Source organism: Stegodyphus dumicola, chromosome 10 (assembly GCF_044657685.1).
Source record: "Stegodyphus dumicola isolate Sdum_Otavi_A_Nest chromosome 10, ASM4465768v1".
NCBI lineage: Eukaryota > Metazoa > Arthropoda > Arachnida > Araneae > Eresidae > Stegodyphus > Stegodyphus dumicola.
In genome coordinates, this window is record NC_140777.1 from 163,453,264 (window position 1) to 163,472,191 (window position 18,928).

The 18,928-nt window shown below is 35.2% G+C and overlaps 1 protein-coding gene across 3 annotated transcripts in view; it reads left to right on the forward strand.

Annotated features, from left to right (window-relative positions):
• Pka-R1 (protein kinase, cAMP-dependent, regulatory subunit type 1) overlaps positions 1-18,928 on the forward strand; it is a 225,419-nt gene that overhangs the window by 103,704 nt on the left and 102,787 nt on the right. Inside the window, exon 1 of one of the 3 annotated variants that reach the window (XM_035355088.2) lies at positions 8,631-8,750. The exons of the other annotated variants lie outside the window; for them this stretch is intronic. Coding sequence (XP_035210979.1) covers positions 8,730-8,750 — 21 coding nt within the window. The 5' untranslated portion in view covers positions 8,631-8,729. Of the gene's footprint in view, positions 1-8,630; positions 8,751-18,928 lie in introns of those variants that run through there. 3 annotated transcript variants of the gene reach the window in all.

Consider the following 18,928-nt stretch of genomic DNA (forward strand, 5'->3'; position numbering starts at 1 on the left):
CACTGCGTGAATAAATACATTTTAAAATATAGGGAAACTTGTTCTGTGAAGGAAATAAGGTAGGAGGAAATTACGCGAATATACTTTTTTATTATTTTTAGAGCTTGGAGCTAAAACGCTACGGGTGAGGTATATGTAAAAAAATACCGTAACTGGTAATTCTAATTATAATTTTAAAAGTAATTGTGTAAATATAATTTAAATTATGATTTTACTGAAATTATTTAAACTAGCTGCAACTGCATTGTAATCGTAATTGTAGTTGAAAATTATAATTACATAATTACGAAAATAATTGTCCCTGCCAATTTCCATTGCACAACATTTGGAAACTGTGATCATATTATAAAAATTACAGTAAAAGCTAACGGCAAACCATTTTGGATAATAAGTTGTTAAACAATGCAAAAAGGATGACGGCCTGTAAGAGCACTTTCTCTTCTACAATCATCGTACTTAACTATTGCATGTATTGCCGTTTGTAGCACCGACATAAATCACAAGCTAATCCTGTATTAAATGCTACACTTATTTTCAGTAAATATGAAAAGAAATGTAGTTTCAAGCTGAATGTTTTTACAAGAATTAATTTCGGGCGTTTCACACAGAAGCAAATATGCGTAACTTGGCTGAATATGTGTTTTTCATGTTTGCTGACAGGCATGTGGATTTGAATGATCTAATTAAAAGAAAGCGAAAAAAGACTGTACTCCTATGAAATGGAGCGCTTTCGTAAAGAGCTTGCTAAAGTGTTGAAGTAGCTTCTTCCTAGTACGAAGTAAAAAGGAAGTATTGTAATTGCGAAAAATTTCGAGTCTCATATTTCAACGAAAATATCAATTTTGACGGCTATCGAATGCAATTTAACGATGTTTTTGCGTGACATCTGCACGTATGAACAGAATAAGGACTCTTTTCTTCCAAAAAAATTATAAAACTGATTTAAAATGAATTCTGAAGAGAATTTTTCGTGGCGTCTGTGCGTACGTACGTATCTTGCATAGCTCAAAAACGAGTAGCCTCAAAGAACGTTGAAATGAAATTTTGTATGTAGGACTGCTATTACATGTAGATGTGCACCTCGTATTTTAGTTGTGATCGGCCGCACCAAAAAGTATATAAATATATGTTTGTAAATTGTGCGTTTTTTGCTTTAAAAGTGATTGAATTATGTTCTTCTGGTTAAGAGTTTTATGCGTATATTTAACCTGTATGCAATAATTGTGGAATTATCAACAACAGAAGAGTTATTTTTAAGTGCGGCTACTTTTCGATTACCTTTTTTTAGTCCAAAGGGGCTTTGTCCCTGAAGGACTATTGTTTTCGTTTTGCGATTTTGAGTTGAATCGCTATAAATGTCCGTTTCACTTTTCAAACTGTTGCCACCCAATGTTAGAGTCCTGCATTATATTTGAAGAATTTAAATAATGAAAAATCTGCATTAAATGTATGTATATTTCTCGTATTATGATAAAACAACGGTAGAGCCATTGAATTTTGAATGACGTCATCCTCCTACGAATATAGGCATGTGGAAGACCAAATCTGAAATTTATAATTTGTTTTACGATCGATTTCATATTTTGTAAAACTTAAGCGAATTTTTGAAAAACAAACTCAACGATTTAAAAGCGAGCAATAGCAACACTGTACGGGGGAAAAAACCTTTTTATCTCCAGCGCGCGGAACTGTGTATCTGAAATTCTAAAGATATGCTCATTCTAAAATTATTTTGCGACATTGCTATTGAACTGAATTTTATGGTTTAAGTGCAAAGAACATGATATTTAATAAATAAAGGTAACACACAAAACGTTAAAAAAACGCCCCTTTGGACGTAATTTAAAAATCTGAAACCTTTCAGATTTTTATTTTTTGTTTATTTATTTATTTTTGTTGTTTGTTTGTTTAGTTTCTTTTATACATCGTTTTAGATTTATTATAATATTTGAATAGAACATGTGGCAACGATTAGATAATTCTCCAGATGATATAAATTTTGTGCATTCTGAGTTATAAAATGAAGAAAGGACTGTTACTTTCTCAAAGCCTTAGGAATTGTGTATTTTTTGCGAAAAATATTGTACTTACTGTTTTCGTCGCAGTCTTACGCACTTTCGATTCAATACTGCTTGCTCACTGCTCATTAGTGGACGTGACGACACTCCCTGCACTCAAATTTAAATTATTTTAAGCTCATATTTTTGTTTGTATTACGTCTAAAGGACTGTTATGAAGTTTCTCTACTTCAATTAACTCATCCTTAAAAGGATTTATTGTATTTTTGATTTTAGAAAATGATATATTAATTATACTTCAAATACTGCTTATAGACTTTCGCACCAATCACAATGTTTTATTAAGTCACGTGATCCGGCTCAGTAATCTTATATTCTCACCAGCCAGCACCTACTCAAGTTTTAAATACGACCTGATTATGCACATTTAATTGCTTATGACTTGAACTCATGTATGTCATTTACGATCTGTGACTTTCCTAAGACTTGCCACCTTTGACCAGAATTTCGCCTGCGGGCGCGGTGCTTCTACGCACCATTGATTTATTAAACAACCGCGAACTGCTATTGGCACTATTTCAAAGAATGGTAAAAACTCTTTAGTAGTTGACACCATAATTGAAGTGACGATTCCTAGATTCCTTATAAAATGAATGAAATGTCATTATTAAGTGAACCTAGCGCCAGAGTGTCACTAAGATAAACAAATATAGTGAATTTTAAAGAGTGCATTTATTCTACTGTGGTTTATGGGCTATCGATGTAGATTTAATTCAATCCTATAAGTTTAAATGCAATGCAAGAAAAAATGCATATAATTTAATATTCCGTACAAATAAGTCATGTGGTATACACATCAGATTTATTTTATTAGTACTTAAATCATGAAAATTCCACTTATCCTCCTCCCCGTTGCAACAAATGGATCGGTAACAGAACTAAATTAGAAGTATTTCATACTGTTTCGTGCGTAGGGTTCGCAATGGATTGAATGCACACAGAAACGATGATAACCGGATAAAATTTATTTTTCCAAAAGAAGAACCATACAGTTCTGGAACATTCCACAAGGCCAGAGTACTTGCCCAGAGGACAGAGCACAATAAGTAGTTACCACTTTAAACTACTAAGAACTTTAAACACAACGCAATGCAAAGCACATATGAAGAGCGAAGCTCACGCGGAGAACTCTCAATACTGCGAGGTTGATTCTGAACTAAAAACTGAGAGATGATGCTCTCTCCCGTCTTATATAGTTACCCCCCTTCCGGTCGCCGGGAAATCTTTAGTACCATCCATTTCTTGAAACTACTAACACGCATATACGATTAAAGTCACATATAAAGGCCGGATACGGTTACAGTTACACACAGAGAACAATTAACACAGAGAACACAGAGAACAATTAACACAGAGAACAATTACAGTTATCCAGTTACAGAATACAGGACCGGAGCTAAATGTTGCCATATAGTCGCCGAGTTCGGCGATTTCTTGCCAAACTTGGCGACACGAATGAGTCGCCAAAATCATCGCCATATTAGCGATATATTCCAAAGCTGCCTGAAATAGCCTGTTATCTTCAGGGGGCTTTCTATCCTCCCAATTTAGCGAGATAGTCGTTTACCTCAATGTTAAATAGACTTGCCCCTGTAATATTATTTTTCCGACAGAGCTTCGTGCTCTTTCAAGTATTTCAGGTTGCAATGTACAGGAGCTACTACAATTTCACATATAATTTCACTAAAATTATTTACATATATACAAAATCCGTAACTGTATTTTTATCCAACTAAATACCTAGGTGCCTCAGCTGTTAGAAAAATTATTGTGATCCATAATCATCCTAACTGCTATGTGTTCTAACATTTTCAGTAACAATTTTTATTAAGAATCAGTTTTTTTTATTAAACACAGCACATATTTTCAATAAATACTTAAAATCGTTATTTACTTACAAGCGCATAGCACCTATACGAATTGCTGTCCAGAGTTATAAACAGAAATTAAACAAGCATAATATTGTTATGTGCATATAGGTGATTGTTGCTAGTTTAAGGGTAGGTTTTTTTCGGTTATGACGAAGTACATAAGAGTTATCTGTTTAACAGGAGGGATGCCTTTGAGGACAACTTTCTAATAAAAACTGTCTGGTATTCACATTAAACGAGGAGAAACCCACAAAACTCCCGTGCAGCCGATAATAGAAAGCAGGTCAAGCTATTGCGACAGAAGCCGACAGAAAAATTAACTTTATATTTCGCTCGCTGCTTATTTATTGTGTGAACTTCAATTTTTAGTAATGGTCAGGGCTAAGGCAGAGCCGGTGCAACCAGCGTGGCTGAACCGAGCGGTAAAATGTTTAGAATTTATTAAAGCGCCGAGCAACAGAATTTAGACATATGAACTTATTTAGAATTTATGTAATCGCGTAGTAACCTTTTTAGAATTGGGTGCTAGCGCAAATTTAGAGAGGCGGCAAAATTTTCATAATTGAGTGAAACACCAAAAATCACCGATTTTATTGAATTTTCCGATTTTAGGGAAAATATTCACCGATTTATTTTAGTTTGTAGGGATTTATATTTATTTTAACTAATATTTTAATATTTATTTGAAACTTTCGTATAAGCCTTCATTCCCCTAATTGTCAGTGGCAGAATAGTTAAATGTTGTAGCGCGCGTGAACGAATACAAATTTTTCTATTTTGAAGGAAGTAGTTAAAAGACGAGTTTCGGTAGAAGAAAGGAAGAGTTAGGCTCTAGCTTAGAAGGGGGTTGAAGTTACGGGATCTCGCTGAGCCCTGTAGGCTAGTTTTATCACTTGTTAATATTTCGACTTTTAGTTTCAATTATCTGACTTTCAGTAGTGACTTTCAGTTGACCGCCCAAGTAGAGGCGAAGTTTATTAGCGTCGAGTTGACGCATTGTAAATTTTAAAGAGTTAATAAAGGGTACGTGAACCTTTCTCGTGTGTAGTTTCCTGCTACTCCAGTATACAGATAGAAGTTAACCCACCTGGACTCTACAAGTTTTTCACCGATCTAGTGACACACCGAGAATTCAATAACACAAAATTTAGACATATAACTTTTTCTAGAATCTAGGGTAAGCACGGGGTAGCGGAATTTATCGGCGGCAAACTTTTCAGAATTTAGAGAATTACCTTGCAACGGAATTTAAGACCCGCAGAGAATGCACCAGGCGGCAAAATGTCTAACGCTTGTCCTTATAATAGCATTAATTATGAATTAAGCTTTTATTAACCCATATTTTCAATAAATAGGTAAATGTCACCGTTTTTACCTCCCGCAAACCAAATATACATATAATTCTTTCGCTCAAAAACTATCATAGCGTGTTTTCATTGAAAAAGCATGAATAAGGTCCTCCAAAATACGTTTTTATTTTTTTACAATGATGTCTTTCTGTCTGTGTGTAGGTGTGTGACGATTTTTTAGTCCGCAATAACTCTCATACAAACACCCAAAATTTTCTGTTTTGCATACTTCATCTTTCTACTTTCTTATAAACAGTTGATTATATTTTGGGTGAAAGTGGACAACTGGAAATGGTACTTACATTTGAAGCCCATTATAGCTTTTTAACAGTCAACATAAGCAACTGGATAAGGAGCACAAGGATATGAGAAAACTTTACTTCCTGTAATCAAAGCTCTCACGAGTAAGATCGGGGTGGGCCCCATGTTTGTTCCTCAGGCGATATTTCAGACCGAGCGGTCTTTTTTTTTTTTTTTTTTTTTTTTTTTTTTTTACAGAAAAACTAAAGAGAGGAGAATTTCAGTTCAAACGCAGGCATTAAATGAATTTGATTTGGTTTATTTGATTATGGCAAAGCAATCAAGCGCTATCTGCCTAAGGGGATGGATGCCTTCGTGGAAGACTTTCTTAGGAAACCTGGCTCGTATACACGTTAAACATAAGAAAAACACAAAAACGCTCATGCAACCATCCCCGTTCGCGAGATTTAAACCTCCAACCGAACTACCAGCATTCAACAGCTTTACAATTCGGCCGCTTATGGACCTCCATGACCCGAAGAAAAGCACAAAGAAAAAATTTAATTTTTTTGAAGACATTCCACTGTTTATTATTTGTTACACCTGCAATGCAGTAGAAGAGACTACTCCTGAAACTACAAAATATTGTAAGTTCTTATATACTATATTAGGCTCAGCCCTCAATTTTATGTTCGTTTTAAAAGAATGTAGCAAATATAAATAATAAAGCGAATATAAAAAGAAATGCACGGCATCACTTAACATTTTGTCGTGAATTCTAAAGATAGGCTGCTTTTAAAACTTTTGTGGTTGTTAAGTCATTGATTTGTGAATTTGACGCACTGTTATGACCAGAGCATAAACTTTAGTCGATACAATATTTTCAAATCAAAGAATAAGAAATAATATGTATACATTAGGACGTATAGCTACCATTGTCCGTTGTATGGGAGAACAGAATAATAAAAATTCTGATGTGTACAATTCCTCGTACGGAATATTAAATTATACGCATTTTTTTCTGCATTTAATTTAAACTTATTTCCTCGAATTTCATTAGAGATATATTTCTCATTCAATTAATCCGGTTCTCATTTCGCGACAAGGCAAAAATACATAAAAACTCAAAATATCTATATGAAAAATTGAAAGATATAGAAAAACATAAAACACCAAATACAGTTAAAGCAATATTTTTTTTCAATTAAAATTAGAGTTTCTACGCAAAAACAAGCAATTCGGCTAGCGGGCAAAGAAGGCAGATTTTTTTCGTGCACAAAACTGAAAGTTTGCTTTTGGTCTCACTCGGCAAAAAGACACTGAAGGCGTAGGAACTGAATTTCTTGTTTACGCTATGTTAAGTCAATATATGGGATAATTTAATAACTTAAATGATAATTCCAGAATGGAGTAGGCATAATTTAATTCGCAATAATAAAAGAAGACATTACTTTGTTTTTGCGAAGCTTAGTTTCTCTAGATTGACAACAAATCCACTATTCTGCTAAGTTTCTAATAGTAAAAAAAAATTAGGCTTAGCCGCACTTAAACTTTTAAACTGTTGATAATTCTACAACTATAACATGCACGTTAACTAAAGGCATAAAAATCTTACCCGGAAGATAAGAACAACATAATGGAATCATTTTTAAAGCAAAAAATGCACAATTTACAAACATATAAGAATAAAGAAACCTGAGTCGAGGAACAGTACTTTTCGTACGGCCGATTGCAACGAAAAAGGGAGGTGCACATCTACATGTTATAGCAGTCCCACATATTTCAACGCTTCATTTTTGAGTTATACGAGATACGTACAGACGCCACGAAAAAATCTCTTCTGAATCCATTTTAAACCAGGTTTATAATTCGTTTGGGGAAAAAAGAGTCCTGTATCCTGTCTTACGTACAGATGTCGAGCAAAAACATCGTTAAATTACATTCGAAAGCGGTCAAACTGTATATTTTCTTTGAAATGTGGTACCCGGACATTTTTGTGATTACAATACTTCGTACAAGAAAGTAAGAATGAGTAGTGCTTTGAATTAACATTAGGCTAGTAATTTATAAATAAATTAGATTTTATTTACCCAAACGATAAACCAGACGTTATATTTTACGTGAAGCTCATTGCTATTTCTCCACTTCCGCGTCTTAATGTGAAACTGGTGGGAGGTCATGGGCTAGCCGCATAAATTTTTAATAAATGTTTTTAGTTTTAAGCATCTGCAGGCAGACGATTAGCTCAAATAAATTATTTCAAGGCCTGCGAATATTTTGTTACTAGCTAAATTATTTGAAACTTACGTATAAAAAAAAAAAATAAAATCTGAAACACCTCGGAAAAGAAAGCTTTCCTTTAGGCTGATGAGATATGTTCATCAATAAAAAAAATGCTGTTGTCCCATAAAAGAATATGTTTCGATGAACCATTAGAACGCTTAAGATCTTCTGGGTCATCATGTCCAGACTTGTTTCCGGAGCTTTCGTGCAGGAAACAGCTGCAGCAAGTCTATTTGGCGGACCTTATGATCCCATAAACGAAATTGGATAAAAGGTCTGTTCTAGTAGAGTAAGTATTCTTATGGGATATATCGTGGCTTGTCTCTGAGCGGTGGTAAAAGATACGGATCCTTTTGTACTATCCGGGCACTCAGAAAATAGACCTGCAAATGTGTTAGAATATCGATCTGAATGAAATGTCATGTTGTCGTAGGTATTATTTATGAGACATTCTGGCTCTGAAAACTTTGGGGATAATTCTTTTCTTTTCTTCTTTCTCTCTTTTTTTCATATATATATAAATATATATTCTCTTTCCCGGTCTAGCCAATTCCATTGCTTTATTTTTATTTTAGAAAAGGAGGAAAAAATGTTAAGAAATTATTCGCTTGATATCGACTCAGGGAGAAAGAAATAAGCCGTTTGCGTTTTCGTAGAGTTGGCTTGACAGCTGCTTCCCAAAACCACGTTCTCGTTCTTTATCTCTCGCTGCTGTATTTGTTTTTATTTTCGTTTCATTACGAGGCGCCTACACGCTACTGAGTACACAGTTCGCGCAAACCAATCAAAAACGTTAGTTAAAAGGAGCATTTTTGTGAAAGATTTTCTGCTGTGAACTCGATTGTGTCTGGAGTGTATTTATGGGATTTGTGGATTTCTCAGAAGAATTCCGGTTCTGAAAGTTTGCTATGCTGGCAGACGAGATTTCTGTATGTATTTAACATTTTTTGCAAGCTTCTAATTCTTTATTTTATTATCGTGCGTTGGCAACTCCGGTTGAAAGATTTACCTACAGTAGTCGCCTTTTAATGTGATCACTTTTATCCACGGTTGTTTTGATAACATTAAAAAACGAGGAAAATTTTTTAATTAATAATAAAAAAGGATTTTTATCTCCAGCGTGCGAGACAGTGTACTAAAAATTCTGCGATATTGTTGTTGAACTAAATTTTATGTTTTAAGTGCGAAGAACATGATATTTAATAAATAAAGCTAAAAGGTAACTGAGACGAGCGCGACGTTTCCGGCTCAGTTATCTTCGGATATCAGCTTATCAGGTTCAATGTTTCTTCTAACCTTCTTCGGAAACATACAATGACCTGACTAGAACAGAGAGCTTACTAAAGCTATGTTCACTAATTGTAGTAAGTAGACAGGATACAGACGAAGGGTATACAAAACCCTTTATTTTTTTCTTTATATACAATGACTTCCGTACTTCGGAATACAATGACCCTCCACTCGGGGTCTAACTTAAAAGATATCAAAATAAAACTAAACTCTAATTTAACTTTAGAATAAGATTGGCCTTATAATAACAGAAAGCGTATGTAGCACAGAGACTGTGAACACTACAATACGTTTAATTTATCAAGAGGATTAAAACCTCTGGCCTGGAAGGCAAAGTAGCAACTGCGTAACTTCTAAGGTAAGCGGCCTGCTTCGAACTCACGGCTTCCTCTCTTCTGCTTGGCAAAAAGGCCACACTTAAATACTTGGCGTTCGCCAGACAACTTTGCATAAACTCCTTCACGCTTATAATTCTGGCCGGAAGTAGAAAATAAGAAGTGATAGTAAAGATTTAAAATAAAATAAACGTTAGTAAACCTTAAGATCCTTACATACTTCCCGCCAGAGTTAATTAGTTTGAAACTGAGGTCTAAAACGACCTTGTTGAAAACTTTTAGCTCTAGAAACTAACGCGAGGCCAAACTTTTACAATCATAACTTAGCTAGAAACTAGAAAATTTTAAAAGAAAGAAATTTGTTACAATAGCAGCTCCCGGAATATACAACAATCTTTTTTCTTTTTCATCTGTACTGCATCTAAACAGGAGCTTTATTCAATTCTGGTTCCTTCCAGAGATCTGGAAGGAAAACTAGTTTAATGAAATGTTACAGAATGACATTGCAAATAACATATAGAATATACTTTTCTTAACATTCTTATTTCATTCATGACTATTTTAATTATCTCTCCCCGTGCTCTCTGACATGTGTTGTAAAAACACCAAACACGAATGTGTTTCTGTCTATGTGTTCAACACTTCCTCCTACAATCAAAACACTAATGTGTTAAAATTCAACATACGAGACCTCTTAACACACCCTAATTTCAACTCTAGACCCTGAGGTACTATTCTGAAAGTGGCTAACTCTAAAGTGTAGCGTCAGAGAGCCTAACTACATCATTCAACCTTTAACACATATTCACCATGATTTAATCTTTACAGTCACACGAATAACAAATTTTTTAACATTACTTTCACTTTTACCATATCACGTTATTTCTAAACATTCAAAATAACAGTTCACATGTATACAAGAACATATCAAGATGCCGTTAATTTTACACATTTGAAAACATACATTAGTAGTACATTGTTAACTTCTATTCTTTTCAAAGCAAGTGCCAATTCTTTCTACATTGAAATAATACTACATTTCAAAAAGTCTTTCAGACTAAAACTTCTTTCTTGTTAGAATGTTTTAAATAAAATTTATACAATAACTTTTTACAATATTTAAGTCTTTATACAACGCTATTATACATCAACTTTAGTTTTACGCGCGAGTAATTGAAAAACATAATAAGAAAATCGGTCACAACTCATTTCTCGCCCTTTTGGCGATAAAGGTAGACCTCGCATGAGGTAAAACTTCTTGAAATCTGCCACTTGCAGTAAGAATGAAAGATTAACTTAAGTTTGTAAAGTAACATAAAATTTTACTTATCTTTGTAATATTCAGACATCCTTTTCTGGGCCCAGTCTTTAAAGGTGCTGCAGACCGTAGCTTGGTTGATCCTCCTTCTTGTACGGGCTCGCCCTTCAGTGCTTTCCTCTGGAAGCTTCCGTTTTTCACCACTACGGCCACCCTTGAACATCTTCCTTCTGTCCTCTGCTTGTGGTCTTGGCCGTTTGAAGGCAGCTGGTCTTGGTGGAACCGAGAAACTTTTGTCGTGATCCTGCTTGGACCTCGTTGTTGGCCGTTCAAATTTTTCTTGTACTTTTTCCTCCGCCGCTGATGGCCCTTCCGCAGTTCGGCGACTTTTGCTGCGGAGAGTTCTGTCGGATGAGTCAATCTTCCGTTTCACAGCCGGGTTATAGTTGCCGTCCTTTCTCCCGGTCTTTTCCACATACGTCGTCCTTCTCCCTTCTTCATTCTGGGGGTGTTCGTGAACTCTGTTTTTTGGACGGTGGAACGGCTTCTTTTTCTTTGTACCTTCAATTTTTCCGCGGGGCAATTTTCTTTTCACTTGCTTCTGTCTCTCATTGGCTTGCCCTTGTACTTGTCGTTTTCCCACCTCTGGAACTTGTACCTGCGGTGTCTGCCGTACCGGATCCTGCAAAAGATCTGAAAAGATTTGCATTTTATTACGGTCATAGAATGGTTTTATCTGGTCAATGTTTGCGGAACAGGTTTCACCATTTCTTGCCTTTAACACTACAACAGCGTGAGTTATTTTTTCTATAACATATGGTCCTTCAAAGCGTGGAAAAAATTTGGCAGTTTTATCTTCTGGTGCTGAAGAAAGTGAATGCTTAATTTTTAGTACTTCATCCCCTACTTTATAAGTTACTCCCCGTCGTTTCAAGTCATAATACAATTTTTGTTTTCTTTGTGCTACTTCCGTATTCTTTTTTGCTTCTTTTATTAGTTTTTCTATATCACCCATTTTAAATTCTGGGGCTCTTTGTTGCACATAAAATAGTTTATCTAACGGTGTTATAACCTTTCTGCCTAGAAATAACTCAGCAGGAGTTTTGCCCGTTGTATCATGTTTTGCGGTCCTAAGGGCGAAAGCAAATTCATTGACATAGTTATCCCAGCTTTTATGAAAATTTTTAACATAACTACGGATAATTTTCACTATATTTCTGTTGACCCGTTCCGCTATATTTGATTGCGGCCGATACGGGACCATTTTTAAATGACGTATGCCCAGTTTTTGGCACATGTCTTCAAATATATTACTTACAAATTGAGGACCATTATCCGATATAACTTTTAGGGGCGCCCCGTATTTTAAAATATATTTATTTAAAATAGAATCGGTAACTAATTTCGCGGAGGCTCGTTTTAAGGGAACAATTTCGGTCCATTTACTAAAATGATCAACTATAACAAGGAGATAGCGACTTTTGTTTAACTGACTTTTTGGGAAAGGGCCCAATAAATCGATGCCGATTATTTCATTTGGAAATTCGGATTTAATACTATTTAGAAACCCGGCCGGGCGGAAATTAATATAATTAACGGCTTGACATGTTGGGCAGGACTGGACATACGCCCTTGTTAACTTTTGCAGTTCAGGAAAGTAGACTGCCTCGCGTACGCGTTGAGTAGTTTTTCGAATACCAGCATGAGAAGCTAAAGGGCTGTCATGGAGCTCTTGCAGGATATTTAATCTAAGACTAGCTGGGATAACAGGTCGAAATTCGTTGTTGGAATTCGTAGTTTTTGTATAAAATAATAGACCATCTATTAGTTCGTAATGGGCCGCCCTATTTCTTATCGACACAACATCTTGGTGGCTAAAATTTTCAGGATCCTTCAAATACTCATAAATACTTCCAAACTCAGGATCCTTACCCAGTTCGGTTATTACAGTTTCTCGGGAATTTATTGTACACGCTGTCAGCATTGCAACTTTTACGGTATTACCCTGTTCGTCTAATTTAATTCGTGACAGGGCATCTGCTACGATATTTTCCTTTCCGGGGGTATGCTTGATTACCAGATTATATTCTTGCAGCTTGAGTGCCCATCTTATTAACCTTGGGGATAAATTTTTTCCAGAGTACAATCTAGTTACCGCCGCATGATCAGAATATACTGTTATCGGCGCCTTTCCAAAATAGACTCGGAACTTTTGCACTGCTAACAGAACTGCAAGTGCCTCTCTCTCGGTCGCGGAATAGTTTCTTTGTGTTTGATTTAAAGTTCGGCTAAAAAATGCTACTGGCTGCTGATTTTGCGAAAGTACCGCTCCTACCGCATAATCCGAAGCATCCGCTGAAATTTCTAAATTTTCATCCTTTTCAGGAAATTTCAACACAGGGGCTTGCGTTAATGCTTGTTTTAATTTTTCGAAAGCACTATTGGCTTCGGCCGTCCACGAGAATCTTGCCTTTTTCCTTTTTAATTTTAACAATGGCTCAGCGATAGCCGCAAAATCTTTTATAAAGGACCTATAATATGAACAAAGTCCTAGAAAAGAAGAGAGCTTCTTTGCCGTGTTTGGAGTCGGATACTTTTGTACAGCGATTATTTTTGATTCATCTGTCTCGATCCCTTTTTGCGATATTTTGTAACCTAAATATTTTAATTCAGGGGCTGCAAATTTGCATTTTTCGACATTAACTTTTAGACTGGCCTCATTTAATAAAGAAAACACCTGTCTTAAATCCTGTACATGTTGGTCTAGATTATCACTAGTAATAATGATATCGTCTAAATAGATAAATGTGGACTTTCCGAGAACAGGTCTTAACACAATGTCCATGCATCGCTGAAATGTTGCTGGGGCGCCTGAAAGGCCAAACGGCATTCGCAAAAATGCATAAGTGCCAGACTTGGTTATAAAAGCAGTCTTAGGCACGTCCTCAGGCCTGATCCCTATTTGAAAATAACCATTCGTTAAGTCTAAAGTTGTCATAAATTTGGTTGATTTTATGTTCCTTAAAATTTCTTCTATAATCGGTAACGGATATACCGGATATTTCGTTATGGAATTTAATTTACGGTAATCAATAGCGAATCTCCACCTTTTTGGATGCTCCAAAGGATAATCATTATTTTTCTTACATAAAACCACCGGACTAGCATAACTACTTGAGATAGGCGTTACGATCTTTTTACGTAGCATATCGGTAATATGCCATTCTATAATTTTTTCCTTATTCTTATCATACCGGTATGGTTTTTGACGAACCGGCAATGCATCTCCGGTGTCAATACTATGGTTAGTAACCTGGGTAAATCCTGGAATATCACTAAATAAGGAAGCAAATTCACTTACCACTTGTCGGATTCTATCTTGCTCGTCATTAGGCAGGTGGTCGAGATTTAACCTTGGCGGTTCAACCTTTTCTACACGCACTGGTTTCATCGTCAGCTTAAGAGACGCTTCATTAAAATCCAGTGTAGCTTGTGCGTCTGAAAGAAAGTCTATTCCTAGTATTAAGTGTGCTTGCAAATTCTTTACTATAAAAAACATCACCTTTACTTGTTCGTCCTTGATACGGATGTACAAAGGTACTTTACCTACGCACTTACATTGTTCTCCTTGCGCCGCTAATACTGTTGTATTATCCGCATTATATATGCGGTATTTGCGAAAATACTTTCTAAAAAAGACTTCTGCCACACAGGAACACTGCGCGCCGGTATCCAGGAGTGCGGTGGCCGGGATATTATTTACCAAGACTTCAATCTTCGGAAGAGTTAAATTTTTCACCATTACTGTATTTAACTTGTAGGAAGAGGGGTTTTCGTGGCCTTCGGATTTCCGCACCCTCTCGTCAGCAGAAATCCGTTTTAGTTTAAATTATTTTTCCTTTCGGTGCTTTCCTTCTTTCTCCACTGGCCTTGAGACTTTTTTCCTGGGTTGCTATTGAACTGTCGACGTTCGCCGGCTGTTTTTGAATGCTCGGGTTTCCTTGCCCACTGATTCGCTTTTTCTCCGTAGCCATGTGCTTGAGTTTGCTGTAGTCTTGGCGTACCAAATTGGTTTCGCTGTTGATATTGGCGTCTTCTTTCGACGTCCGCCGTTCTTCTACTTTCAAACTGGATTGCTAGCTCAAATAATTTTTCCAGTGTAGTCGGATTTCTCAATTCAATAAAGTCTTGCACTTGGGGTAGTAACCTCGGCAAAATCACTTGAATTATTTCAGGATCCGGACGGTTTCCATACAAGAGCTTGAAAACGTGAATTTTTCTTAAAATAAAACTCGAGATGTTTTCCAGTCTTTGTTGATATATACTGAAAAGTTCTGTTTCTAATTTCGCACGATCCCTTACAACAGGGAAGGCTTTTAGTAGGGCAGTCTTGAAATTTTCGTAGGTATAGGTGGGACTTCCTGCTTGACCCAAGAGACTTCTGCCGATACATTTGAACCAGTTAAGCGCTTGGCCCCTCAAAGCGCTGGTAGCTAAGGTAACTTTTTGAAACTCGTGCACGGGGTAGAGCATGAAGTGGTCATCCAATTTTTCCAAAAAACTGGTTACCTGTGAGTTTCCATTAAACGTTGCTTCTGGTTTCATCGAAGCGCGCATGGTCTGGACAATATACCCAAATCCTTCCAGGGCGGCAGCTGGCATTTCTGGATTCTGAGCTGTTTCTGCAGGCAGCACAGGTTCTTCTTGAAACTCGGCCATGGTTATTCTTCGTCGGGCGCCACTATCAGGTTCAATGTTTCTTCTAACCTTCTTCGGAAACATACAATGACCTGACTAGAACAGAGAGCTTACTAAAGCTATGTTCACTAATTGTAGTAAGTAGACAGGATACAGACGAAGGGTATACAAAACCCTTTATTTTTTTCTTTATATACAATGACTTCCGTACTTCGGAATACAATGACCCTCCACTCGGGGTCTAACTTAAAAGATATCAAAATAAAACTAAACTCTAATTTAACTTTAGAATAAGATTGGCCTTATAATAACAGAAAGCGTATGTAGCACAGAGACTGTGAACACTACAATACGTTTAATTTATCAAGAGGATTAAAACCTCTGGCCTGGAAGGCAAAGTAGCAACTGCGTAACTTCTAAGGTAAGCGGCCTGCTTCGAACTCACGGCTTCCTCTCTTCTGCTTGGCAAAAAGGCCACACTTAAATACTTGGCGTTCGCCAGACAACTTTGCATAAACTCCTTCACGCTTATAATTCTGGCCGGAAGTAGAAAATAAGAAGTGATAGTAAAGATTTAAAATAAAATAAACGTTAGTAAAACTTAAGATCCTTACAAGCTCAATATTCGTCAGTTATTATAATGTCAATATGACTATGTATTCTTCTTGGAATATATGTTTCTTTTAAAAAATAATATTTTTTACAGTTACTTGTAGTTTATCTGTGACTACTTTTCACTTGCTATGTTGTCATCGTAAGCACGTTCTTCGAGTATTAAATGACTGGTGTAATTTCCCCCTCTCGATTTTCGGATGATAAAATTAGTTTAAAAAAGGGGGATCTACGGTATGTAATGGGAAAGATTTATTGTTCTACGTACCATAAAAAAAATTCTTTTTATGAAAACAGTATACGTTTCTGAAGTCGCGTTTTTTTTTTTTTTTTTTTTTTTTTTTTTAAATGCATACCTTTTTTTTTAACACACCTAAAATTATGTGTGTAATGTTATAACGTTTATTGTATTTACAATAATAATTTTATTGATGTAAGGAAATAGTGTGCAACAAGGAAGCAGACAAAGCGCTTTCATCTGTTCCATTAGTGGACGACTAGGTAAGACCGCTAAACACTGGTAATTCGGCCTGAGTTACACTTCCGGCGAAATGCAGGCTACATAAGCGCTTTCGTAATTTTCCTCATGTGTAACGCTAGCCATTTGTCCTCCACAGATTATTTCTTCACTTAATCTGTTAATTCTACTGCATTTTGTCGTACTCCAATAAATCTGAATCCTTTTTCTCTAGTTTCTGATAGTTTTTAATTAAGTGAAATCTCGAGTATAGAGATTAATCCACTAATGGAATTAAAGAAATTTTAGTCGTTTATTTCTTGTCTTTATGAAATATATATTTTTCCATAAAAAGATATAAAAAGCATATCAATTTAAGTTATTAATAGAATTAATTTATTCCTAATTCATAGCTTATTAAATTGATAATTGACAATCAAAACTATTTCTTTCATGTCTACTTTACTTTATGTAAAAACGTTGCAACGAGAAATTTCAAACTGTGCCTTTTATTGCGCTCATTCTCCTCCCTTCGGAATTTATTTTATAATCTACTCAAATTTTATTCGTTTATTTTTTTGTAATTAAAATTAATTTTACTGAGAACAATTGTACTTTTTATTTAAATAACAGTTACTTTTTCGCTGCTGCTAAGATAGATAGAATGCTGCTAAGATTTGCTGCTAAGATAGATAGATTTTTTCCCACAAAGTGCCTTTCTATTTATTAATAAACTTGTGTTTTGGAGTTTTATAGAGTTACAGTTATTTATCTGTATGCATTTGCATGCCATCTGATGTGCATTTATACACAGAAATAGTTTTGATTTAAAGAACTTGTGGTTATTATCTCAGCTATTTAAAAAACAATAATTTCGATAACAAAATTCATGTCATACTTATGTTTTATCGTTTATTTACTTTTTAAAAGAAGAAAATTTCTTTTAAAATATAAGGTATTTCTCCTGCCTTCTTAGCATGCCTTCGTAGTTTAGTGGTCTGCACGTTGGGCTCGTATTCCAGAGGTCCGTGGTTCGATTTCCGGAGAGGGCGCTACTCATTTTTCATGACTCCAGCTTCCAAAATACCTAATGCCTCTACGAAAAAAAAATCGTTTATTTACTTTTAAGGAAAATATTTTTCTTAGCATCAAAATACATCGAAACCTAAATATACAGATCTATTCCTGAATCCTTGATAATGGCCGTACTGTGGCATTGTGATGATGCATTATTTTTCGGAAGGGCATTTTGTTTCCTACAGGAAAGTCAAATTACTTAGTTATAAGAAGTATTTTTTATGCGTGTTTTGTTTGTGCCCAGATCCTTTGTGTACTTTTCTGCAAAATGTCAAAGACTTGCTACTTTGTTTTGATTTGCTATTTCCAGCAGTCTGTAGTTATAATCTTGTGTTAGGCATCGAAAAATGAAGTTTTTCATATTTATCTCCATTCGTATATAGTTTTCATTATACAAAATAAAAAGTTGTTCATCCTTTTGGGCATGTGTGTATCTATGTATCCCGAAGGTTCTTGGAGTCAAGTTTAGGTTTCTTTTGAATGAAGTAGAATTTCTCGGAAAATTTAGAATTTCTCTCTTTTGCGCATGAGTAGCTTAACAATATAAATTTTTATGGCAACATGTGCTGTTGAAACAAATTATCTTTCAGTATCTATTCACTTCGATGTTTAGAGAAGAAACCTGAAGGATAAAGGCAATTCAATTTAAATCAAAATCTCACCGGCAGTTATGATAACATAGTTCTTCTCTGTGTGGTAAATGAAAACCATTAAAACCTTTTATGAAGAAAATATGTATGATAGAACAATAATGTACCCCGATTTTATTTGCAGGTTGTCCATTTTACTGTTGAGCGTAAGTTAAAATGATAAGGTTCTAAAATTTTGTCAAATATAAACAAAATGTTAAATAACTAATTAACTTTTCACTTCTTAAAATAAAACTTGGCGAGTGATATTTTCCTTTTTTTAACTCAACGCCTAAAATAGTTATAAATAAAGTATATAATGATTTTAATGAGTCTAGCTTGTCTCATTTCATAAAAATATTTATTATTTTTCATTAGACATCTCATAATTTACTACATTTTTATTTCAATCAATGAGATTAAAAAATAGAAAAAAAATATTTCAAAAACTGTGTTTATTTGCTTTCAAATCGCTTGGTTTACTATTGAATACCACACAGATTAAATCTGAAGGTTAAATATATCCGTTTTACTGAGCGGCAGCATGCTGGTACATGAAAGATAAAAACCTTTTATTTCAGGCATTGGCAACACATTCCTTTAAAACAGCGCAGTTTGTTGAATAAAATTGAAATACTAATATCTTACATTTTGCTGAATGGCAATGGTATCGCGCGTTTGAGATAAAAATGTTTTATTTCGAATAGTGTTGCCACTGTTCACTTTCAAATCCCTGAGTTTATTAATTAAA